Source organism: Triturus cristatus, chromosome 9 (genome assembly GCF_964204655.1).
Source record: "Triturus cristatus chromosome 9, aTriCri1.1, whole genome shotgun sequence".
NCBI classification, from domain to species: domain Eukaryota; kingdom Metazoa; phylum Chordata; class Amphibia; order Caudata; family Salamandridae; genus Triturus; species Triturus cristatus.
This window is the reverse complement of record NC_140592.1, coordinates 50,831,793-50,858,462: the sequence shown is the minus strand read 5'-3', so window position 1 is coordinate 50,858,462 and position 26,670 is coordinate 50,831,793. Positions and strand designations below refer to the sequence as shown.

Sequence of the window (26,670 nt, the reverse complement as noted above, 5' to 3'; positions counted from 1 at the left end):
AGTTAGGGGGGCATTGTTACTAGGCGGCTCATGAGATTACTGGAAGCAAACATTTGCTAGATCCTTTTCCAAAAAACATTTAAGAACAAGTTCAGAATCCAGTCTGTTTTATTAGCCTTGAGTGAAGAGCTCTTTCAGGAGGCAGGCAACATGAGTCTCCGTGCTGTCATCCTTTTGAATTTACGCGCCTTGTCAGTCATTCCATCCTGCTCAGCCAGTGGCAAGGCAAGGGTCATGGAGCCCGGCAATTATAATTGTCGTCTTTTTTGTATGAAGGCACCGAGCAGGTGGACATTTAGACTTTTATTTCTCCTGATAAGCCTTTGCCTTATGGAGATCCGCTGTGCCAGTCTTTGAGCTCTTGGCTATTTCAGATGTATGTCACACTATTCATTAACCTTATCACTAGCTTTGAACTTCACTTACACTAAAGACACGCTGCAGCAATTGGGTTCCACTCTATTAATTGCCTGGATGTTTCGCTTTTCACCAGGTGTATGGACTGTTTACAGTGAGTGAGGCTCACCACGTCCATCACACTCACGGTAAATTCATGATGAACCGACCGAGAATGCTACCCATAGTATCTGTTTTTTAAGATAAGGCCGCTGCTATTCAGCTAGGGTAAGTGGCTTTGGACTGGTTACATGCTTGCACGTGAGCACATGTGTGCAACGGTGTCACTGAAGCGTGGAACTGAGGCTCTCAGGGAAGCTCTTTCCAGGGAAGTCGCCATATTGGTAATTCCCAGAACACTGTGCATGAAGGTTGGAACGTGGGTGGAGTGATGATGTGGCACCCTAGGATTTACCAGGGGTGCCTATCTTCTAGAACTTTTCACCCACACTTAAAAGCCCTTGGAATATACAGAGACAAAGAGAAGATACTGGACCTGGGAGTGACAATGGGGAACCAATGCCTAGCTGGGAGGAGAAGCCTCCTGATGCCCCTGCAAGGATGGACTGAAGGACTTTAACTCCAGCTGACCCCCAGGACTGGGATGGGTCTCTCCAGGGTCAGTGGCGCTGGCCCCCTTATGCTCTGTTGGAGGAATGGACCTGATGGAGGTACCCTGGATTGTTCCTCCGGGACTTATGTGGACTGGGCCTGGCCTCCCTTAAGTAATAAGAAGGCTGTGGGACCTGGGAGTTTGGGAGGGAGAGTGTAAGCTGGTTGGTGGTGGAGGAGCTGTGGAAGATGCCCCCCTCCTTAGGAGGAGAGGCTGTGGAAGATTCCCCAGCACCCCAGGCAAGAGACAGCACCAGATGCTCAGGCAGAAGACAGGTCTGGTGCGTGGAGCCAGGAAGCCAGAAGAGAATGCTCCTGGTGGCTAGCCTTGGGTACCAGGAGCAAAATGAGTCCAATGATGGCAAAATTGGCAATACACGGCCCAAGACATAGTCTGGATTCCTGGGACGACTAGGTAGAGAACAAAGTGCATGTCTCTTCGCAATGGAATTTATAAAATCAAATGAAGGCCAAACCCCTCAGGGTCTGTAACCTGGATTTATTAATCTTGAAGGGAAGTGAGCGTTTTCAGGATCTCTCTCCAATACCAACTTTTGGGCCAGGGGACCCCATCTCCCAGGGCCCAGCCCACCGTAAACAAGGAACTGCATGAGTGCACCATCCTCGGGACAGTAGTGATCTCGACTGGGCTCATCGCCTGTCCCTGTGACTGTGTCAGGGGGGTGGGGCAGGCCACGCTGTCCTTCTGGCTCTTTGCTGGCAGCCAGTGTCTGCAAAGGAAATTAATTGGCTCCCGCAGCAGTGGGAGAAAAGGAATCAATTTTCCACCTCCGGTGCACTGCACAGTAAGTGCAGCATGCATGGAGCCGGCCTGGGCCACAGGGACTCACCCCTCAACACCCAATAACCCCCAAAGAGCTTGTGGTTGGGACCGGGGCACTCTAAATGGGAAAACAAATGGAGAAGAAATATGTGGTTGGAGGCCGCTGCTTCAAGAAAACAGAGCAGAGAAGTACATACAGTATTCTCAGCTGTAGCCGAGGAGCACCCCACAAACCTCGAGATGGATTTCTGATTTGCTTATTGGCCTACTGTGGTGCCACCGACCATGATTCCTGAAGTGTGTTTGTGGGCTGCAGGAAGGATAGAAGCCCCACATTAAATGTTTTTTGGCACTGGCCCCAAGTCTTCCAGTGGATTGAATCCCAGGACCCCGGCAGCAGCTTCCTAGGGCTGGAGGTTTTTGCTTATAAGCTCTGGTGTGTGGGGACCTCTGCTTATTGTTTGTACCTGGAGCTTCAATAACAGCCTAATAACAGTAAAAGAAAGACTTGAAGACGTGCCATTCAATACAGTGCTTATTTCATGTTAATGGATGACAATGAAAGGTTTTAATTATAATAAGAGGAATAGTATTCAATGTTGGTACTATCCCAATTGACTTGCAATGGTGAATTATAACATGTCATTGCTTTAGCTCATGTGGTGACACCATGACAAAGCCAGTAGGCCTGCCTTACTGATAATGACATCCACTTTTATTGTGATCTTGCATTTAGTATAGATGCGGGTACTGTGGTTATACGGTTAAGGGTCCTCTAGGGGAGTAACATGCTAACGTATCGCCAAAGGTATTCCCTATTGACCTGATTGTATATATTTGTGCGTAGTATTTATTACTGTCTACATAATAAAAGTACTTTTCCTTTTTAAAAGAAAAAAGTACTGACTGAACAATAATTTATTGAGTGTTGTTGTTGTCTACTAGCAAGTTGCAGGTACTAGCCCTACTCTGAGTAGGCCTTAGACGCCTCTCCTTCGCTACCATGGGAGAGTCAAGTGGTTGGTGACCAGTAAAGAGAAACCTGCAGACTTATTACATGTGAAGGACTCCCATCCTTCACAACATATTACTCTACATCTTACACACACCAATATTCCTTCGAACTGACACTTACAACTCTTGGTACTCTCAATTCACTTGTTGGAGGTGGGTATCAAAGGAAGAAACATAACTTTCTTAAACAGTACCAAAACTGTGGTGCTTGTGCTTAGTGTTAAAAATCCTTGGATTTACAAATTTTAGCCAGGTGTCTTGACTTAACCCAAATCTCCACAAATATTCATAACTACTTTGTATCTTTAATGTGATGAATTACTCACTTTTGATGCTCGTATTGAGGAGTGACAAAGTCTTACCTTTACCAGCTTAGAATTTTGAGCAAAGGGGTTACTGTCAGTGAAGTATTTTTCTTCTATGCTTGACTACTGCAATGTCCTCTGCTTGTGCTTTCCACAATAAATGATCGGTCATCCATAGTGGCTTCAGAAACCTTCTGCACGTGTCGCAGCCAGTGAAAGGCTTTTTCACCAGCCATCACATGCCTTCACAAGCACAAAGCCTGCCAGAGAGTGTCGTTCAAAGCTCTTTTTGTGATGTACAAGTTAATTTAGTGGATTGCCCAGTTTTATTTTGTTAATCATTTTTTTTCCAGGTAACTGTGCAGCCGCTTTCCCTATTAAATGTGGATTTGAAGAAAATCCAGTGAGACATGGATCAGAAGACACCACATTTCTACTTTGTGGAATCATTTGGCACACAAACCAATCATCAAGCCATCTGAAGGTAGTTGGCAGAATAGATGTTCAGTTATTGTCTAATTCCTGCTATTGTCACTGTAGGCTCTGAATTATGTTTTACTTTCCGGCTCAATCTAGAAACCCAGAAAAAGTGCTAGAAAAGTGATATACAGAACTGATTCATTAAGATCCCTTGGTTAAACGCATAAACCTCTAGTTAAAGTCAATTAAAACAATCTACTCACTCACATTAGCTAAATTGTACAATTTTCTAAGCTCTGTTTATGAATTCATTATGAATAATACTCATCTGAAGACAAATGAGGTTCTGAGTTGGTAGCTGCTCGACATTCCTGGTCATTGGATCACACATAATCTCACCTTGCACCAAATGCTATTTTTTGTGTTTCATTCTACAATCATTCGAAATCATTATTAATAAGGATTACAGGTGGAAAGTAAGGTTTCATCACACACAGTAGTCTTTTTACCAAGGCTAGCACTGACTGGGTTTATGTGTCTAATACCCAGCCATGGCAGTGTCACATGTGAAAAGAAATCATGAGAGCTTTAAACATGTTTATTGTTTGGGAATGTGTGAAGATGTGCTTGTCCTCATGTTTCTAGGAAAAATGTCTTACCTTTTGTCCTCCAGGGCCTCGTGCTCCAGGAAAGCCCGGAGATCCTTTCTCACCCGGCTCGCCTTTTACTCCCTGTAAACCAAATTCACAAAACAGTTGGTGTTTCTAATACAACTGTATTTCACTTTTCTGCAGAGTACATTAGTGTACCAAAACCATGTGTAACAGAGAAACCCCTCCCCAAGCAACAGGAGGCCTCATTTAAGAGGGCCCTTGCACCGCCGGAACGTCTCTTTTTGTGACGTTCCGTGGCGCAGGAGCCTGCTCCATATCTACGAGGCAGCACTAAGCCACTTTTTTGACTTAATGCTGCCTCGTAAATATCGTTTCCTTTAACCCAGTGTTCTGCGTTAAAGGGGCGTGCAATGGGTGTTGCTGGGGGTGTCCCCGGCAAACTTCCATGGCCTTTTGACACTGCGCAAGATTAACGAGAAATCGTAAATCTGAGGCAGCACCAAAAACGTACTCCTCCCCAGGGGAGGCATAAGGGAGGCACAACGAGGAGAAATATCTTTATTTCTCCTCGTTTTTCCTTTTTTTTATCTGTGCTGCATTCTTCAGCACACATAGAAAGAAGAAAAAGCCTCTTGTGATTTTTTTTGTGCAGGAAGGTTTCCCTCCCTGCACAAAAATAATCATCCACGCAATGCACGCACCCTTGCACCATGGTGCAAAGATGCCTGCATTGGTGCACGGCAGCCCATTGTACGCCAGCGCAAGTGAAAGGACAGGAATGCGCCATATCTGATAGATACAGCGCATTCCTGACATTTTCTTTTGCTGTAGGACAGCACAGCAGGAAGGCCTGAGGCGCTGCCCTACGAAAAATCCTCATAAACGAGGCCCAAGGTATATAAGGAAAGGCTGTAGAATGTGTTGTATATGCTGCAATAGTTGCCGCGTCTCACAAGTCATTAAGAGCTCTCCCCTCCATTTAATTTCACCCAGCATAGTGACATCACATACACATTGAAAGCAATTATAACACAGGAAGTGCTATCAAAATGAAATGTGTACAAAATAATTCTGTTTATATTACTTCACAATTGCTTTTAATGTATGTAAATTCATTTCACTCCTATACAGATACAGATCTAAAATCTTCCTGGACAGGTGTTGTTAAAAGGATTAAATATTGTTTCTTATTGATGTAAGACAGGGATATAGTTCAATGTTCGGGGATATACGCCCAAAGTCAGTTTCACTTGGTAAATGTATTGAATATGCTGTGTGGACACCATCAATACCCTTCGCTGAACTGACTTTGCGGATGTACTGAATATCACGATTTTCGCAAATTTTCTAACTGACTTAGAAATTAAGCTCAGTCTGATTCATGAACAGATTAAAACTGAGTGGTTATAAGGTAATGAGTAAAAGATTCAGTTTTACGTAAGCTCAATCTTCCAGCAGCATCTTGACCCTATACACACACCTCTTACATTGACCAACAATGCCTAGCTAGAAAAAAGGATCTCCAAGGCATTATAAAAAATTGTTAGTTTGAATAATATCTACCCACAAAACTGTTGCTAATGCAACATTGTATATTAAAAGCTAATGCAACTAAATAAATCAAGATCTTACGTCAGATATTTGTGAACAACTTGCCTAACTACGGCCTTCAATATGTCTAATTTAATCATTCTGAACTAAGATACACCTGACTGATGAGCCCCAATCAGGGCAAAACCGGTCTTGGGTTTCTTGTCCTGTGATTCAAGAAGGACCTGGCCTGACAGTTCGAGTTAGACTGTTCCTATTGGAGCAGGGTCAAGACTGATTTGCATATGGCTGGGTCTAAACTGAAGTGGCACGGTGTGCAAAAGAACGATGATAGGTTGGAATGCTACCCGGAGCTATTGCCACTGGTTAGATTTATTGCAAGCCTTTCTCCTGTCACCTCTTGTGTGTATTGTGTAAGGCACAGATGCTCATAGAACAGTTCCCTAATCTTCAAAACTTAGACTGCCCAAATCTCAACATTCCATAAACAAGCATTTGCAATGCAATAGGTCTCGCATTTACACAAGTTTGAGCTATTGGCAGTGTAAATGACAATGCCTTTTTTATAACTTGGTTTTTAAAACATAAATAAAAGGCATTGCCATTTACAATGCCATTAGCTTAAACTTGCATAAATGCGATACCTATTGCATTGCAAATGCTTGATTTGATAGGCACAGGGAGATTAAGTGATTTGCCGAGAATCACAGGATGTGAAGTCAACCCCGAGGCTCGTACCTACTCAACGTCATGTAATTGAGAAAAGATGCTGTTCGCATCGCATGCGATAGTGTGCTATTTTTGTTTTCGAAGCGCTCTCCTTCAGTCAAAATTGGCAAGAATGCATTTTGCTCGAAAAAAGTAAGTTACAATGCCACACTGGCATTTTGCATAATGTGCATTTGCCTCAATAACTTGGTGTTTATTCACTGGGAAAATATTTATCCCCGTTGAGAAAAATCTTTTACACTCCAGGGAATTCCGGGGGGTGCGGGATTCTGTCCCTTTCCTTGTATTTGTGCTTGCAACTTAGCTTCAAAACGTTTGTGATACGATATCCCTTCTTTCACACAGAAAACTGCACATTTTGGGTGTTTACTGCATTTCGCAGTGCACCTTTGTGTTATACGACCGCCCCTCTTTCATTCACCTAACCCTTAATTTATGGTGGTGCGAGCCCCACGGCCCCTACCCCTCCTACAGACATCGCGCTGTTGTTTTAAGTCTACACTAATCCTGACTGAGGTGAAATTTCGAAAGGGAAATGGCTTTTGTTTGTGAATGTTTGTTTGTTGAGGTTGACACACTGCAAAGACCACGCTCAGCATAGGTGTCAGAGCGCTGTAGAGAGCATAGTGCGCGTAATAGAGCGAAGGCAAAAATCATAACGAGACAAAACAAAAAGGGTCTGGTGGCCTAACGGCTAGAGCGGCTGGCCTTGAGCTAGAGAACTAACTCAAGCATTCCTTGATTCGGGGCAAATCACTCGTGACTACAAAAAACGTGTTCGTTTGCAATGCAACCGGTGCTTATGGAAAGCGCTCTGGTTCCTTCGAGTTGAGTTTGTGCTATAAAAAACTGAAGAAAAAAAAAAAGATTTACAAGAGTTCAGGACGTGATGGGAAGTGCACAAGGTGGGCAGAAATATTTATAATCGGGTATTCTTGTGTATGCACTCTCTTTTAAAACGAATTGCTGTCCGGGGCGTTAGTGGCGTTCACCTGCAGAAAATAAGACTACAACTCCCAAAACGCAGTTGTTTTGACTGAATTGTATGCCGCAGCCTTACTGACATTCAGTCCCATGTATGCGTGATGTCTTGTGCAGAACCTCTGGGCCGCTTTCAGCAAATAATCGCTTTAAGGCTTGTATCTTCACTTTGTGTCTCCATCATTTGGAGTGGACCACAAATGTGTTCGTACTTTTGCGGCTTGCTTTAAATCACGACAAACGTACAATGTTTGGCCAACTGATCGCTTTGCTTGTGTGAGTCCTGTGAAGTTTTAGAGAGTGGGGGAGGGTGTATGGGGGCATGACAGAAGATGATGAGTTTGCAACACAAACGTGGATTTTATAATTTTCCGTTTAGAGGTAGGGGCAAAGTTGCAAAAATATCAACCGGAGATGGCCAGTTAATAAGAAGTCTCCAACAACACATCACGTCACGGTTCGGTCCCCAGCACGGCTCCAATTTTCACACGCTTTCTTCCGTTTTCACTCGGAGTCATTGTCCTCTAGCCGAGGAGAGGGCAGCGGCCATGGGAGGGGAAGTCCTGTTTGAGAAGGGGTCTGCGCGAGGCTCTCGGGAAGGGGGGGGTGGGGGGCGCATCCTTTAAGTAATTTACCGAAAGGAATTCTCTGAACTTGGCATGCCGTCTTTTCGGGCAGGTAAGCTGAAGAGTTAGGAAAAAACTCAGGGAATTAAATGCATCCATTAAATATAATTAAAACTGAGTAACCTTGAAAAAGATCACTTTAAAAACGAGCAGGAAGTGGTATAAAGGAGGGGGTAGGTGAGAGAGGCACGCAGGCTGGCAAATGGTGTGCACTTTCGCGGCCGCTTTGATGTCCTCAGTGGCCGCGAGGCTCACTGAGGACATAAAAGCGGCCGCGAAAGTGATCACGCAGGCTGCCAAATGGTGCGCGTGCCCGGCGCACATGCACTGTATTTGGAGGGCTGAAAGCACTCGTTTGCACTTCCAGATCCCCCATTTACAAAAGCTCTCGTGAGAGTAGCGCTAAAGCACTGGCTCAGGCGAGACCTAAAAACTTTTTTAAATCTAGACGATCACAATCACTTGGGTTTGAAGGAGAATGGATCACAAATAAGGGTCTCAGTTTTCCGTTTTTACTGATTTTTACAGATAAATACAGAAAACAGTCTGTTTACGGTCTATTTATTTTTAAAAGTGGAAAATGCTGAAAATTGTGTTCTTTTGAGTGACTCTTCATGGTGTCATTCATGATTTCCAGCCCAACAGCTGAGCAGATAGACAGCATGGGAAGTTAAAAACAGGATGAGATTTCCTTGAGTACAGACATATTTTAAAATATATTTGTAGATAATGTTTATATTTACCTGTGGTTGTAGGGGTTTGTAATATTTGACTGCTTTATTTGCTAAAATGAGACTGGTATCTATATGAGTGTATGTTTAGCAATTCAATAAATGTAGAAATATACCATTTTATGCCTCTATTTATTCTCAAAACACAAAATAAATATGGATAAATACCACCGAAATGGTCCAAAAATGAATATGGATAAATGCAGACAGAAATGTTAATAAAAAATATTACCATAAAATTAGTAGCTGTAATTGCAAAGCATATTTGGCAATGGAAACATTCTTGGAAAGTAGGATAGGGTGAAGAAATGTACTTTTCGTAGCATGTGTTGGCCGTAGATGCATATGCTTACTGTATCCTGCCATCTAGCGTTGAGCTCGGACTTTTGCAAGTTGTTTTTCTTCGAAGAAGTCTTTGAGTAAGGAGGTATTGTGGCTACTCCTCCAATTCATATTGCATATGTTTGTTGGTTCCTTTGTTAGATTGTTTTTTTTTCCCACCATCAGCCTCAGACGTCAAGATCGCTGCTGTGGGACCAATGCTCGATTCCAGCTCTGAGGCCTTATTCAGCGCCCTGTTTTCTTCAACAACTGCATAGACAATCGCATACACCGGCTGATGTTACAGAAATATTCATCTCTCCTGCCTTTGCTCATATCTTTTTTCCAGTCACCATACTCCAGACACCTTACTCCATAAACTCCACGACAATGAGGGTCAAGACACCCTTCAGCCTCTGTCTGAAGTGTCATGCCAAATACTCTAGGCAAAACCAACACAGAATGTGCAATCTCAGTTTGTCTCCAGCTCACTACACGAGCTGGTGTGAGGCGTGCATGGCATTCCGTTAGAAAAAGACACTTCGGCAGCATACAGAATGTTGTTAGTCCCACTCATCCGTGCAGTGACACACCGAAGATTCGCCTGACATTTTCGTGGGACAGTCACCAAACCCCGAAGAAGAACCGGGTGATACTGAGGCACATATGGCGATAACAGACATTCCCATGCTGCTGGTTAACAGTGGCGACAGCTCTGACTTAGACCCTGATCCATATCTACAAAGGCAGGGGAGTACATCAGCAAAAGCCTACCAAACCCCTACAAAGACTAGTAAAGTGGCTTTAGAAACCCCACTGCCCTTGACGATGGTGGTCTCCGACAACAGGCTCAAGAGCGTACTAAAGTCACTATCGCTGCAAAACAATCAACAAGTGTAGAAGTTTAAAGCCCTAAAATACACCTTGTATCGGCACGGAAGAAATCTGGCTTGGCACCTTCGAATCAACACAGAGTTTCGGAGCCAAAGCAACAAACATCGGACCCGAAGCTTCCTTTGGCGTCGAAAGAGACTCAAGCACCGAAGCACACAGATAAGCAGTCGGCACTGAAACACCATATACTGCAGCTTCAGCAGGGTCAAAAGTTGCTTTGACGTTCAAAGCACCTTCAATGAAACATGTTAAAACAGGTCCAAAACCAAAGCAACGGATGGTCCCGCCCGTTCTGAAAAATTTGCAGGACAAACTAGACAAGGGAAAAAAGACTCTGTTTGTTCTTCCAGACACAGGGAGTTTACAGCGGAGGATTACTAGCGCGACTTGCCGCTTTAACGAAGTAAGTGAATTCACTGCAATAACAGTGCCCCCAAAGAGCGTGCTGCTGGTGGGCTTGAAGATCGCCCATGCCACTTTAGTGTGACCTTGCCGCTTTAATGGGAAAGCCTCCAAAAGTCACCACCCATATGCAGCTCCAAGAGGTTGCGCGGCTGAACCCAGACAGAGGATCCGCCCCCGCCTGGCGTGCGGCAGGAACAGACACAAGCAGGATTTAAGCTGAGTGGATATGAAACAGTACCTTTAATTAGTCAAAATTAGCGCAGTCTCTCGTTATACCTACGCGTGTTCAGACGGAGGCTAATCATCGCGTATGTTCAGTTGGTGGTGGGTTGTTCGCTGTCGTTCCGTGCACACCTTTCCTCTAAGACTCTCAGATCGGCGCCTAAAATATTGTAAATCAATCAAAGAGGCTCCATAGCAAATTAGAAGTATTTATTCTTCAAGTAAGGACGAACGAAACCTGACCACATCAGACGGGGAAGCCGCCTCTGCTCAACCGCCGAATCGCGGAACACTGGGCTCGAGACATAGAACACAAGCATGTCCACGAGCCCAGAGGATACCGCAAGCCCGGCAGGCCAAGCAGAACAGAGGCTGAAGATATAACATAACAACAAGTCCTAAACAGGGGTGGGCGGCGGCGGTGGCGAGGTGTGTGCGCGCGCGTTAGGCAGCCGCGGTGAGGGTGGTCGGCAGCGTCGGGGTGTGTGCGCGCGCGTCTGCGCAAGCGCGTCCACAGACCCCGATCGCTGCGCGTGCCCCGGTCTGTCTCCCTTGACAGGCATCACGGCAACAATAGTTCTCATTGGTGGCAGCGCTTCGCGCTGCAACGCCAGCGAGACCTAATAACTCCATACAACATTTTTGAAAATTCCAAATTCTGTGTATGCAAAGGGGACTCATGCACAAATTTGACAATTGTGCATGTAAAAATGCCTTTGATTGTGTGCAACTGCAAGTTCCTTTCATTCTTTTGGGGTTTTTTGTATTGGGAAATATTTTCCCCATAGAGGGACCTCTCCTTGGCACCTGTGCAATTGCAACAATTTTTTTCTTTCTTTCTACTGGAAAACCCCTTTCCCTGGGGAGATTCTCCTCCCATTGCATCACTGCCAATTTTTGGGATGTTCCCTTCACATTCATGCCCCGGAAAGAGATTCGCTCCAGCCGTTGACAGGAGTTAATCTCTTCCAATTCCAGAATGTCATTGGATCAGAAACCATAACCCTCGTTTGAGAAGTATTTACTCATGTGTATTGTCACAAAATACTGCGGTAATATTACAGATGTTCAAATGACTTTACTAGTACAAATTCAGGTTTTGTGAATTTCAACCTTGGATCTGCACTCAAAAATCACATAGAGAATGGGGCAAAAACATGTTTCTGTAGTCTATGTTTTTACATACTGTCGAGACTGTGGCCAAAAGGTTCAGTTGCTACTGAAATACCATCTCATAAATGCTATAATTTCCATTCATCTCATAATTAGCTAGAGTGCTCTCACTTAGAAAAAGTATATATTTCTTTTAATGAATTGCCAGTTGGATACAACCTGTTTTAGGAAATCATTTGTCTCCTACCTTTTCTCCAGATATTCCCTGGTCTCCTTTGTCCCCCTTTTCTCCTTCAGAACCTTTTAACCCGCGATCTCCCTGCAGTGGAAGGAAAGAGGCATAATGACATTATACAGATGAATGATAGGGACCTTGCATGTGGAGTAGACATGTTATACAGGATGTTACATTAAATGATATTCACCAAGAAGTAAAGTAGGACTATGTCAAGAAAGTTTAGGAAGTTAAAATCGGTTATAATGAATCAGGTATTTTCATAAGGAGAACAGGCGTAACCAAAGTGATAGAAGACATGAACATGAACAAATATGAAGATGGGGCGATCCCCAATCTTCCAGTTCCAATGCCCTGGTATTGCTGATGTTTTGGGGAGTTTTGAACATTACTACATTGACTTTCAAATCTTGGGTTTGCAGCCTTTGTCCTAACCAGGATTCTTTAAAATAATAAATGTGTCTGCAACGCTGCAGATTCATGAGTATGAACAAGAAATGTTTTCCCATTTCAACACAAACCATTTCTTGGACACCAGACAAACAATTTTAACTTGTCATAAGATTAGCCAATCTTTGTTTTATTTTCAAACACTGACTTTATGAGCAATTTCAGTAACTTTAGGCCCTATTTTGAAAACATTTTCTTATAAGTATAGGTGTCATAATTCTTCTAAACTAAGGGGTAAGTTACGAATAACTCACACCTGCTCACATAAAATCCATGGTGACCATCAATAGTTGATAGTTAAATATCTCTAAAACTCGGTTTAAAATCCTGTGATTGGTTGGAATTAAATTTTAAAAAATTCTTGCCTTTTTCTTTCTGTATTTAGTTAACAGGCAATTCAGATTTATTTTTATCAGTTTGAAATTCAGTTAAACAGTATGCAACATTTTTGAGATTTATTTTTACTAGCTAAGGATTTGTTTAGGTTTTTTTTAAAAGTGGGTCAATTAGGAAAACTTCCCTCCTACTCACATTAAATCTTTTGGTAACATTAAGGCTTGATAGTTAAATAGTACTAAATATCAGTCGGGCCGTTTATTAATCTGCAGTTGGTTGTGTTTAGTTTAAAATTACTTTTTGAATTTTTCTTTTTGCGTTTGAGTTCAGAGGCAAGTAGGATCTATTAATCAGTTGGAAATTCTAGCTAAACATTCTGAAACTGTTTTTAACTTTTTGTGCTAGCTGTTGATTTATTTTTAAAAGCTAGAATTTCGATTTAAAAAGTTAGAATGAATAGTGGGGAACTTATAAAAGATATGTTAGTATATTTCGTGTGACTATTCTAAGGTTCATTCACAACTTTTAAACCTAATTGATGTTACTTAAATGTTTCAAAAACCTATGTGAAAACTTCAGTCAAGTTAGAGTTTTTAGTTCTAAATTACTCTACTCTTTTTAACACACTTATCATTAAATAAACACACCTACAGAGTCTTTGAAACATTTGAGTTAATGATTCTAGCCTTCAAAAGACATATTTAGAACTGACAAAAGTTCTTGAATTAATAATATAGTAAATTATCCCCAAATATTGGTTGTTTATATTTTTCCCATCAATGTGTGCGTTCTCCAGAATGTGAGGTTTTTGTCATGCCCCATAGCATTAATTTGCTTTACCCTAAACAGACACCAAGCAGTCAATCACAAGTGTAATGCATCATTTCTAGCACTGCCTAAGCCTGCTGAGGTCTAGGGCTCTTGTGCGCTCAAATTGTTTTTACGAGTAACGTACCGGCTCGCCCCTGTTTCCTTTGGCTCCCGATGGTCCTTCGACTGTCATGGTATCACCCTGCAAAAAAGTAAGTAATGACCAGCAGGGCCAGTTAAGAGAAACAAGCCTTGGTTTAGACATTTCTGATACATATTCTTTCATTTAAATTCAGAGTGCGAAGTGTTCCAACGTGTTTAAAACTTTTTCAGAACACTCCTAAACCCTGGAGAAGGATAGAATGAAAAAGAGACTGGATATGCCAAGGGAGTGGAAAGAGTAGGCATAGACCCGAGAACCAAGAGAAAGAGTAAAATAAATGGCAGAGTATGACAAGGAAGTCATTCTCCCAGACCATGGAGAAGGGCAAAGTCAGAGAAGGACATGGTAGTGGAAGGAAAATGCCTCAAAACTATGGAGGAAGAGTTGGAGGTAAAGCAAGGGAAGGAATAGAAGAAGGGGGCAGAGTTAGGAGGACACCGAGCAAAAGCGATAGATGGGCAAAGGCAGACAAACGGAAGCAAGGAGCTATTCTTGTGTTTTGTTGCTACATACGGTGATTTATAGCAACTGAGGACTTAAATATATGAATATAAAAACAACACTAGAATTCATGACATACCAACCGGTGTGGCAGGTAAGAGCATGAGTTACTGTAAACAAGAACTCCAATATCCCCTGTTGACATCCAGCCCTTCAGGCAATGAACATATTAATAATTCCCACTGATTCCCACTTATCTGTTTGTCCATTAATTCATTGATTCATCCTCCTGCTCATTATTTCACAGTGTTCATTTGCAGATTCAGTGAGTCCCAAATCATTTCATTTGCTTATGTCTCTTCATTCTCTCACTCCCATAATCAAGCGTTATCACTCATTCAGTTGCATAGGATGGTCATTGTTCAGTGCTTCTTCAAAATGTTGAGAGCAGAATCACATAGTTCACTTACAGTCAGTCTTTACACAATGATTTCTGTCTGTCTCCCACAGTTCTGTTTACACTTACGTTCCGAGTGGAAGGTTGAGCTGTAGGACCCTGATACCAACTATATTTTCTGTGCAAGGCACCAGGCTCAGACATGAACTGGTCTGCAGGGAGCTCAGCAGAGCATATTGGGCCAGATGTACAAAATTCTTATTTTGCATTTCCTAAATAGCGATTCCATAGGAATCCCTATTTAGGAAATGCAAAATGGTAAGTACAAAATTTGCAATTTCCTAATAGCGCTTCCTACAGAGTAGGAATCGCTAATAGGAAATCGCAAACAGGAAATGCTATTGCATTCCCACCTATGGGCTAAATAGGAAATGGTTTGCATTTTCTAAATTGCGATTCCTATTAGCAAATCACAATTTAGGAAATCAAAACCGAAGGGTGCCTCTGGGCTTAAGGTCCCCCTGGAGGCACATGTAAGTGCACCTGAGCCCTAGGGCCATATGTGCGCTTCATGTCACATTAAAAATGCACATGGTTACCATCGAATTTGAGTCGATGGCAATAGCATTTCCTAAATGGCCAATTCGCATTTAGGAAATGCTTTGTACATGTGCTTTAGAAATTGCAAATAGGTAATACCTATCTGTGTTTCCTAAATCTCGGTCACAATTTGTGAATTCTACCGGTTAGAAATTGCAAATTGCGACTGGTTTCTGGCCTTTGTATATATGAAAAGGCTGTTTTGCATTTCTTAACGGGCCGAAATTGTCATTTGGCCAGTTAAGAAATGCAAAAAGCTTTCGTTCTTCTGTGCCATTGTGCCTGGCTGTGCACTAGTCCTGTAAGATAATGGTATGTCATGAAATTTCCAGCTGTCCTTAATGCTCTGCAAAGCTCTTTTTCGAAAGGCAAAGTTCATTAAAGTGAGCAGCGGCACAGTCACTTACCTTGTCTCCCTTAATTCCTACAAGTCCTGTCTCACCCTGTTATAAAAGAGAAAAGAGGTGAGAAAATGTAAACAGAATAACTTTAACCTAACATTAATTTCAGATGATTTGCCATTGCACAGGCACAAATAAAAACAAGAATTTGTAAAATACCCTAATTCAGAATAAATTGGAGATAGTACATCAAATACAATGAGTTCTTGTGGTATTGGTGGAGGGAACTCACAAACATCGATAGTCCAGTTCTGAAACAACATCTGCCTTTGTTCACAGTCCAGGAGCCATCACTGGCAGAGACTGCAACAGTCTATATTAGTATATAGGCTGTGACTTCATTGGTCTAGGAGACTGAACTAGCACATAGGACTACACTCAAGAACTTTCTGCAGCCAGAGAGTACCATTGCCTATGTAGCTTTATCAGAAAAGAGACTACAACAGGGGAGCTTACTCTATCCAAGAGGTATATAATTTACAAACATTTCTTGCATACGAGCTTCATAACTGAGAAACCATCTTTGCCATATAGTTCCATACTCTAGAACCATGGCCATAAAGTACCTAGGTCTACATATTTATATGAAAGAAGAGTTACACAGTCTAGCAATCGCAGTTCCCTTTCACAAGAAGACCATTGTAGATTTGATGTTCTGGCTTCTGTTCACCAAACTCCACAAATTACACAAAATAGCATCACATAGACAACGTTTCGATCTATTCATCACCCTCAATGCTTGAGGCCATCATCAGGACAAAAGCAGTACTTGGACTGTTTCTCCCCACAACTCTATTCCTATAAGCCCATTTATATTAATATTTGTTTTTTCACCATGACTTGGACTGACGTATCTCCTTATCTGTAGTTAGTTATGTTCATCACCTTTACATAGTAAGAAAGGCATAATTTCCAACAGTATAACACATGCAAGAAAACGGTTCTCTGTGGTACAACTGGATATTAACATAACACACAATTTATAACTGCTAGCAGGGCACAAGGAATTTCTTGTCTTATAGCAGTTCATGTTGTGACAGTCTTTCTGTCCATGTAGAACACTGAATTTACACTTATCTTCTTGTGAGAGGGATAAGCACTGTTTACGCATTTTTTGTTAAATGTGTATACTTGTGAATTGTGTGTTATGGTGGTGCATTGTTCTCACAGACAAGGATATTTGTTATTTATTCATGGACTGTTTCTGATTAATGTATTTGTTCGAATTGTGCAATATATACATATCCCATAAAGAAAGTGTGATTTAATGAGGGAGTATTTTTTAATCAATGTCATGATGTTTCATGTAGTCACATAGACAAAAATGTAAGCAGGTTTCACAAAGCCTGTTTATATAATGACCCTTAAACTAAGATGTGAAACTGCTGCATTGTATGGTTAAAAGTTACTCTGTGGGAATGTGCATCCTTTGTTAATCATGCTGGTGTCTGGGCATTGTACTAGACTACGTATTTTCACACTATCGACCTGGCATATTTAGAATCCTTTTGCTTTTAAATTCATGGGTGAGCCGAGTACTTCCATTATTTCTTTTGCAGGATGTTGTTAAGAGAGATGAGAATAAGCCAGTAAGCAAGTGAGATATGCATTTCTGACACAGCTGCGTATAAATGAATACTAAAAAGTGAATACAATTTAGCTGGTCATATTAATACAGATGTCCTCCTTTAAATGTAGGTGGACACACCTGCTCTGCCAAAATCCCTGCGTTTTATTGTAAAGCTGTAATGACTCCATGATGAGCAGTTTTTTTTCTCCCAGTTTGGGAGTGCACTGACCATGATGGGGTAGTGGTAGACATCAGCCTGGTAGTAGTGTTACTGAGAGGCTAATGCCCTGTTCTGCCATGCAGCCTTGCATGTCTGCGTAATGAAACCTGGATCTTGTGTAGTGTCACAAACGGGTCAGTCATACGCTACGCCATGCATTACACCCAGTAACTCAAGTCATTACCCATGTTTTCTGGTTGTAGGTGTAATGAGGGCGGTTGGCTCTCTTCCTAGGTCTGGGTATCTCATAGGGGCATCACAGAGAGAACATATGCAACTCCTTGAGGGCCTTGACGGGACACGCTATGAGATGGTGAACCCAGAGGCAACCCCACTCACCACTGCTCCTACTCAGCCACAAGAGATGAAGTACCACCTGACCTTGAGATGGAGTGCAACCAGCTGCGTAAAGGCACAGGAGGGGGATTGCTCTACAAGATTGGCAGAATGCTGATCCCTGCTACAAACTATTAATCAAGCAGACAGGATTAGAGTGAGGGAAATTTGGCGGGAGAAGACACTGATGATTGGTGCCACTTTCTAAATCAAAGCCTTGAAGTGCCAATGGGATGGCTCGTTGAGGCTCCGAGAATGATAACGAGAGCGAATATCCTGATTCTGAACTCAGTGTTTTAGTATATTAATGTTCATTGTTTTAGTATTTCATGCTGACCTATAATAATAATAATAATACACATTTGTAAAGCGCGAACAATCACCCGTAAGGGTCTCTAGGCGCTAGGGACCGTCGGGAAGATTAAGCAAGCTATTGCCCAGAGTCACATGGTGCTGGGCTAATCTGTCGCCAGCGCCGGGGATCGAACCGTGATCCCCAGATTCCAGAGTCAGTCTCCCTGTCGCGGCGCCACACCTCTTCCGTATGACGGTATTCATGTGCCTTTAATCCTCAGAAGTAGGTCTTAATCGAGAAAGTATTTGATTTACATATTAATGACCTCGCACCATTGCCATTATATGTTCACCTGCAGATTCCTTAATCTGCTTTATAGTATTGTTGTCTATTTAACACAGACTCTCTTTCCCTATGAACCTTTTATTGGATTTCGCCTTGATACAGCTTTACCTATCTCACAGCCTCATGTACTAAAAATGAAACCATTAAAAACAGTAAATACATACATACATAAATACATACATACATCAAGAGGCTTTGGGTTAGACAGGTCTTAAATTGTCATTTACATTTTGCTTCCACCCGGCAGTGCTTACAGAATGCGGCAGTGGGTCAGCTCACCGCAGCCAGTGCTCTCTTGCACTGTTTGTGAGGACATTTTGATTGCTCACATGAGCACATCTGCTTATAAAAAGGGCACTTCAGAGCCTTGGCTGATGAGCTAATCTCTTCTTTCATTTAATTTTTCATTTACTATAGTTGTTCACTTTTAACGTTTAATTTCTCATTTTCATGCAAGCACAAAGTGAAAGGTATGCTTGCCAAAGCCAGCCTCCTACATTGCCAATGCTTGTATTATTAGGGTACACACATATAGCAGTATCCATCCCCACAGGTTTCAACATTTCAAAGGAGATGGACTCCCGGGACACCAGAGAATATCTCTCCTCTGATCTTACGAAACAGAGCACACTCTACCAAATACTACAGAAGACCCTAAACGAACAGAAAGATCATGCCGTTCAAATGGAAAACCCATTTTCCCTTACGGTACCTTGTCGCCCCGTTCTCCTCGGTTTCCAGGAGGGCCCTAAAATAAAAATATAAAAACACCGGTGATCATTGCTGATGGAAAATACATTCAGCCTTAAAAAAAATGACAGTGAATTCAAGAATTAATTAAAATATTTACAGCTGGACCACGATCCCCCTCCTGCCCAGGGCGTCCATCTTCACCCTAAAAATCAATATGAAAATTGAAGATCAGCAATAGGTATCCAGGAAGACATGGGAATTTCAAGGTCATTCTTGGGTGAAAGGCGATATTACAATTAGTGATAAGGAGGGAGAGAAGAGGGAATGATTGTAACGAAAAGAGACAACACCGGCAGTAGACATAAGAACAAGCTAAGGAACATAGAGTTCATGATACAGCATGATCATTGAGAACTTGACATCTCGACTGTAGCTAGGAAAGAGAAACTGACATACCCTTGGGCCTGGGTCCCCCCTGTCTCCTCTAGGTCCCGCCTGGGCAACTCCTGGGTCCCCCTGTAAGAAAAACAGATGAAGGCCAAGATGATATGGATCCATTTGAAATAGGTTTAAGAAATGAATGAGACATTTTGCTGTGCTCTCTTTATTTGTTCAGGTTCATATGACCATTTGGAGGAAGAGAGCATTGGGTTGACTACAACTCAGTATTTGTGCTGTGCCTACTGGAACTGAGATAAGGGTCCTTCACTAACACCCTTCTAAGGTTGATGGTTTAGTGCACCAAGCTAGGCTTCTGCTGTCCGGTGCTACGCATAACATAACACCAGGCAGCATAAGGGGCCATGGTTACTGTCTTTGGGACCATGATCAAGCCCCATAATAAGGGAGCTGTTATTTATAGCTCTCCTGTTGACTTTTTAAAGCCATGGTTTTCTAGACCATTTGAATTAAGAGTGCTTATTAGATAGAAACCTCAGACAACTTAATAAAGAACAAGCTTACCATGGGTATCGCATTATATGTTAGCGACAATATCTAGCTGCAAATTCCTTACCTTTGAATTTCCCAGGTGTTAGACTGGATCTGGAAACGTTTGCGTGAGCAGTACCCCTGCACGCCATTGGGTGTCTCTGTTTGGTTCCGTGAGTCGTCGTTGGTGTTATTGGCGCTGGAAGTGAGATCTCTATCACCTATATAGCTGCCAACCAGTCGCGCGGACGTGAGTTGCTTTTCACGTTTTCCACGCCAGAAGCACAGAGCCATGCAGTGAACCGACTAGTGTTTGTCCAAACTAGGGCCCTGAAAAGAGGGGGCACAGAGCGGGGGGCATGGGTGGGTCTGTAACGAATCTGCAGCTAGATATTGTCTCTACCAAATACACAAGGTAAGTAACTTGTTCATCTGATACACACTTCTAGCTGCAGATTCCTTACCTTTGAATAGATACCCAAGCCAAACTGTCCACTGCAGTGGTGTTTAGCAAACGTGTGCAGGAAAGTCCACGTTGCAGCCTGACAGATGTCCAGGACCGGCACTCCACGCGCTAACACCGTGTTCGCAGCCTTCCCCCTGGTGGATTGGGTTCGTAAGCTTTCAGAGGGCGGATTTCTAGCCAGGGTGTAGTAGATCTCAATACAGATAATTACCCAGCATTAATTGTTTAATTTCTGCACTTCCTGACCTTTTATTAGCTCCTACATAGCCCACGAAGAGTTGGTTGTCCACCTGGAATTCTTTTGTGCAGTCAAGGTAGAACGACAATGCTCTTTTTGGGTCCAGCCGATGGAGACACTCCTCTTCCTTAAAGGGATTTGAAGGGGCATAAAAAGGTGGGTAGTGTGACTGACTGACCCAGATGGAATGGGGTCACCTCCTTAGGAAGGAAAGAGGATTGGGTGGGAATATCATGAGATAGGGAGGCTTGGATGATAAAGCCTGCAGCTCACTCAGCCTCTGGGCAGATGATATTGCCACTAGAAATACTGTTTTGATGGTCAGCAACCTGAGGAGACAGGTATGTAGAGGCTCAAAGGTAGCACACATGAGGTAAGTGAGAACAAGGTTCAGATCCCACTGAGGCATAATTAGGGGCACAGGAGGAAACATATGTACAAGCTCATTCAGGAACCTATTTACAATAGGGGACTTAAATAAAGAGGGTTGGTCAGGCACCCGCAAGAAAGCGAATAGACAGAAATATAACCCTTGAGAGTGCCCAGAGCAGAGCCCTGCTGGACAAGGGTAAGAATAAAAAGAAGAATATCAGAAAGAGAGGCAGAAAGAGGGTCAAAAGACTTTTCTGTGCAACATTTTACACATTTTTGGCAATGGCAGACGTATACCATCTTGGTGGAGGGCTGCCAGGCCGCCAATATAATCTTACAGACTTTGGACGGAAGGTCAAAAGCTATATACTGTCGCCGCTTGATCTCCATGCAAGAAGGCGCAGAGTTGACAGGTTCAGGTGGAGGACCCTTCCCTGCTGCTGCAACAGAAGATCCTCCCAAAGGAACAGCCTGATCGGAAGATTGATACTCATTCGAAGAAGCTAGGGATGCCAGTCTCTCCGTGCCCAGTCCACAGCCACAAGAATGACTTGGGTCTGATCGTTCTTGATCTTCTTGAGAAGTCTGGGCAGAAGTTGTATGGACGGAAAGGCATACAGGAAGCCTCAGCTCCACTTGAGACCAAAGGCGTAGCCAGGCGAGAGCTGACTTGGAAACTCCAGCGCACAATACTGCTGACATTACCTGTTCTCTTCGGAGGTGAACAGATTTAACCAAGGCTCTCCCCACTGTTGAAAGAGACCTTGTGCTACCTCTGGACAGAGAGGCCATTCGTGATCTGCTAGGCATCGATGGGTTAGTTAAATGTCAGGTTTTGAACCACCAGGGACATGCCCTGCTGTTCCAGCCACGTCCAGAGACGCAGGACCTTTTTACAAAGGGTCCACGACCCCACCATGCCCTGCTTCTTGCAGTACCACATGGCGGTGGTGTTGCCGATGAAGATCTGCACTAACTAACCCTTTGACAGAGGGAAGGAATGCTTTTAATGCCAATTGGATCGCCCAGAGCTCCAACAAGTTGATGTGGAGTACTGACTTCACCGGAGACCAAATTCCTATGAGCTCAACCTCTCCCAAATGGCCATCCCATCTCAGGAGTGACGCATCTGTCACCACTGTGAGGTCTGGTTGGGGAAGGGAGAGGGGTCTGCCTCCGACCCAACTGGGGTCCGTTAGCCACCACTGCAGGGCATTTGCAGTTTCCTCCGAGATCTGGACAATGTCGGAGAGATTCCCCTGATGCTGCGCCCACTGGAACTTAGGTCCCACTACACAACCTGCATATGCCATCTGGCATATTTTACCAACAGGATGCAGGAGGGCATAAGGCCCAGCAGCCTCACAGTCATTCTCATTGAAATTCAGGATAAAGAAACATTAGTATCATAACCTGAATATCCTGGACTCACTGCACAGAGGATAACCCCGAAACTGCAGTGTGTCCAGTGCAGATGAGCTGCAACCACCGCCATCACCTTGGTGAACACTTGAGGGGCGCTGGTAAGGCCAAAGGGCGTCACACTAAACTGAAAGCGTTCGTAGCCTACCTTGAACCGCAGGTATTGCCTGTGGGCAGGCAGGATGGGAATGTGAAACTACGCATCCTGCAAGACTAATGCTACAAACTAGTGTCCTTGGTCTAGGGCAGACAAGACCTGAGCCAATGTGAGCATCTTGAATTTTTCTTTTTTGAGAAATAGATTGACGGTCCAAAGGTCTAGAATAGGACGAAGACCTTTGTTCTTTTTGGGTTTCAGAAAGTAGTGGGAATAACAACCACTGCCTACTTCTGATATCGGAACCCTCTCTATAGCCCCCTTGGCCAGGAGAGCTGTAACCTCCTCTCTGAGCAAGATAAGATAATCCTCCGCCAGCCGTCCTTGAGATGGCGATAAAGGAGGGGGAAAAGATAGAAAAGGAAGGGAGTAGCCATCCCGAATAATCTGCAAGACCCATTTGTTCGATGTTATAGATCGCTTGTTTTACGAAAAATATATCTTTCTTGGAACCTAGCAAGGTCCCTACGTGGCAAAATAAAGAGAGGGGAAAAACAACCAATGATATTGGAGGGGGCGTTCTGAAGTAGAACAGAACATCTGAAAGAGTCTACACCTTGCTGATTCAGTAATGTCCCTGAGTTGTAAGGTGAGAAGGGGGAGACCCTTTCGTTATTATAGCCCACCCTGACAATTAGGAGCCAGGGTGAACCCGATGATGAAGCATGTCACTATTAGAGTGAGTGAGGGCTATAATAACAAAAGGGTCTCCCTCTCTTCTCACCTTACAACTCAGGGACATCACTGAATCAGCAAGGTGTAGACTCTTTCAGATGTTCTGTTCCACTTCAGAACACCCCCTCCAATCTTTGGTTGTTTTTCCCCCTTTCTTCCCCTCTCTTTATTTCACCACTTAGGGACCCTGCTATGTTCCAGGAGGGGTTTCTTTTTCGTAAAACAAGTTATCCATAGGGAGGATGTATCCCTTCCCACCTCCTCAGGGAGGTCCTCTCTACCCCTGGCGAGGCCCCACCAAGTCTCCGATCTTTGTGAAACGATGCTATAGACAGCCGGAGGAGGATATGATGTTGGATTCTCCCTCCAACTGGACACCCATGGTCTTGCAGAACCCAACTAGGAAGGCTTAGAGGGTGCAGCTGCTGGGGAGTGGCTGACGGATTACTTCTGGCTACCATTTCCCCAAGGTCGGAATGCATTGTGTCCAAATCCTCGCACAACTTGGCAAGTCTGTGCAGGACGGTGGCTGGCATATGGCTGATAGGTTTGAAAGCCCCTTCCATATCCATGAAAGCAGCAAAAGGAAGACTAGGTGCGAGGTGTCACTGAGTGACCCAAGGACTTTGCCATAGCCGGCAAGTCCATGAACCGCTCCAGCACTGAGTCTGCTTTCTCTCTGAGGAGACGAGTCCCAGCGTAGGGTATGTCAATGAGATTAGCCTGGACATTCCCAGAAAATCCAGATGTTCTTAGCCACGCATGGTGCCGCAAGACCACTGTTGACAAATCCACTCAACCTAGTGAGTCAGTCGTATCCAAATGACACCTAATGGTGTACTTTGCTGCATCTCTCCCATCTTTCACTGCTTGGGGGAGCACAGCTTGGGCCTCCTCCGGGACCTGTGGTAGCACTTACCCCACCGTTTCCCATAAGTTATGCAAGAAACGGACCAAAAGGCATGCAGTGTTCACTGGCTGCAATGTTAGGCTGGCGGAGGAAAACATCTTCTTCCCAAGTGCATACAGCCTCTTGGATTCTCTATCTGGGGGAGTGGAAGGGAACGCGCCATGGGATGTTGAGGCTTGGAATACAAAGCTCTCACTGGTAGGATGTCAGCTGAGGAAGCTTGGATCACCCAGGGCGGGGCGATGGCGCTGTGCTATAGTCCTGTTCACAGGAGCCCCTGTGCTAGACACCGACAGCACCAAGAGCATTGACTTCGGGACCAGCACCTGGGGTAGGTCGCATTGGCATGAGCAGCGCCGATCACAAATCGGATCCATGAGATCCCAGTGCAACCGAGGCCAGAGCCGCCGGCATAGAACCTGATGGGGTCTCCTCCAACCCCGTGGGGCCTGAAGACACACCAGATGGGTCGGCCCACTCAAATACTGGGTGGATGGCCTTGTAAAACTCTTTTACCTGAGCTGGGGTCGCTCCGGCTCCTGGAAACAGGGGGAGACGCGGAGTCGAACGTGACTCCAGCTCCTCAGAACAGTGCCTGGAATGCTGATGTTCCTCACTCATCTCATCAATGCTTTGAAGCTTGTAAGGAGTCCTTGAGTATGCTGCAGAGACTGTCCTTTGTGACTGGACACCCATAGGGCTGGCAAGGGCCTTGAATGTATGAGTCAGGTTTAATCAAGAATACAGAAACAAAGCTATTATTGACAAGACAAAGATCACTATGCTTGGGCATAGGAGCATAAACACAGTCCTTCAACCTCTGTGCCCAAACAATGTTATTGGTGGTAAAACCAACGTTTATACAACCTTCAATATATGGAATAGACGCAGTCCCATGAAATTTTAACCTTGTACAAAGATATGTGTTTAGATCACTTTTTGCTTCCTTTGACACTAAACAGGCACAGAATCACCAATTATGTTTTGACTTTTGAGAAATACTCTTCCCACATTATGCCAGTTTGGTCATCACAATTAAAACTACAGCATGATAATTTGACGCTAGTCTCCACATAGAATCGCACTATGCCATGCAATATATTCAAAGTGACAGCAAAAGATGATTTCCAAGAACGTTTTGCATCAAGCAGATTTAGTGCAATTTCTCAAAGCATGTAAGTGATGCATGTTTACGTGGCACATGCAGGATTATCTGTACAATCCCATGCAGCTCATTACATGCCACGAATGTCCTGGACTCAAGTTCTTGGAATTTTTTCAGTGGTAGCAGCAGAGTTGAATCTTAAGTGTTTATCACAAGAAAAGCCTTGTTTACGCTGTTTATGTAAAGCTACTTTATTCTTCAAAGGTAAATTTTGGTTAAGAAACATTTAGGGTGGAGGAGTCAAAAAACTCATGTTGATCCAAGGTATATCATCTAACTGGGTAGCCTGGCTGGTGAAATATATAGAATGTATTTGTAAATGTTTAATGCAATGCATCATTTGTTACATTTTTGGGTTTGTGTGCTGTAGGCTTTAATGATCTTTCTCCACTCAAGAGAGTTTTGGTTTGAACCTATGCCTGGGTACCAAAGTTGCTCCGTGTATTTATATGGTAAACTGTGAATGACGTGAAAACATATACATTGTTTTAACTGACAGGTCTATTTATACTTCATGTGTTTTTGTATATGAAGTTTACTATTTTATCATGGGTGTATATTAAAATAATTTGAGATTTGTGAAAGGTTTTAGAAATGTTAATGATTTTAATTAACTTACAATAAACATTGTGACTTTCACTGTGTTTGGTTCTTAAGGTTCCCTTGATAACCATCTCCCATTTATCAGTTACACTTCATGATTCTACTCTGGTTGTGTCACCACTAAGCATCAACATCTCTTGCAGATAACTGCAGAGATCGAGGGAAAACAATGGTACTGAAAATATTAGCTGCCCTCCCAAGTGTTGTAGTCACAACTGATCAGTTTGTTTCTTGTTTTGAGCTTATGCTCGATTACGGTAGTGATATTGTTCATATCTGTATATGTAGGCACTTCCACATGTGGAGGGCAAACCTAGCTAGATAGCAATGGAAGGTGCAATGAGGCCAGGAGCCCTGAGTTATGATTCAGGATAGTTTACAATGAAATAGGAAGTGAGCAGTTGGTGATTCCAATCTGAGCTGGTCTTCTGTTTACACGTTGGTTAGTTAGTGTGCTTCCTCGTGGTACTGGAAGAGTGACCAAGGTGTAAAACATGATGAAAATACCCAGAGGCCTCTGCTATGGAGTCATCATTTGTTAATTCCTAGCTCTATTGATTCATTAGACAGCAGCTGCGGTCTGTGCAGGTAACAGCGGTGGGGCGGTGGGGCCGTGTAAGGGGGGATTCTGAGGGGCGATGCTGAGGGAAAATTCAATAAATTATTAATTTTCCCTCTGCATTGTCCCTCGGAATCCCCCCTTACACGGCCCTACCGCCCCA

The 26,670-nt window shown here is 43.5% G+C and overlaps 1 protein-coding gene across 1 annotated transcript in view; it reads right to left on the bottom strand.

Moving 5' to 3' along the window:
* LOC146797369 (uncharacterized) overlaps positions 1-26,670 on the bottom strand; it is a 401,286-nt gene that overhangs the window by 72,308 nt on the left and 302,308 nt on the right. The window contains exons 81-87 of the mRNA XM_085624372.1: positions 19,467-19,526; positions 19,168-19,212; positions 19,030-19,065; positions 15,558-15,593; positions 13,695-13,751; positions 11,966-12,037; positions 4,191-4,262 (exon numbers count right to left, since the gene is read on the bottom strand). Of these exons, the coding sequence (XP_085480498.1) occupies positions 4,191-4,262; positions 11,966-12,037; positions 13,695-13,751; positions 15,558-15,593; positions 19,030-19,065; positions 19,168-19,212; positions 19,467-19,526 (378 nt within the window). The remainder of the gene's footprint in view (positions 1-4,190; positions 4,263-11,965; positions 12,038-13,694; positions 13,752-15,557; positions 15,594-19,029; positions 19,066-19,167; positions 19,213-19,466; positions 19,527-26,670) is intronic.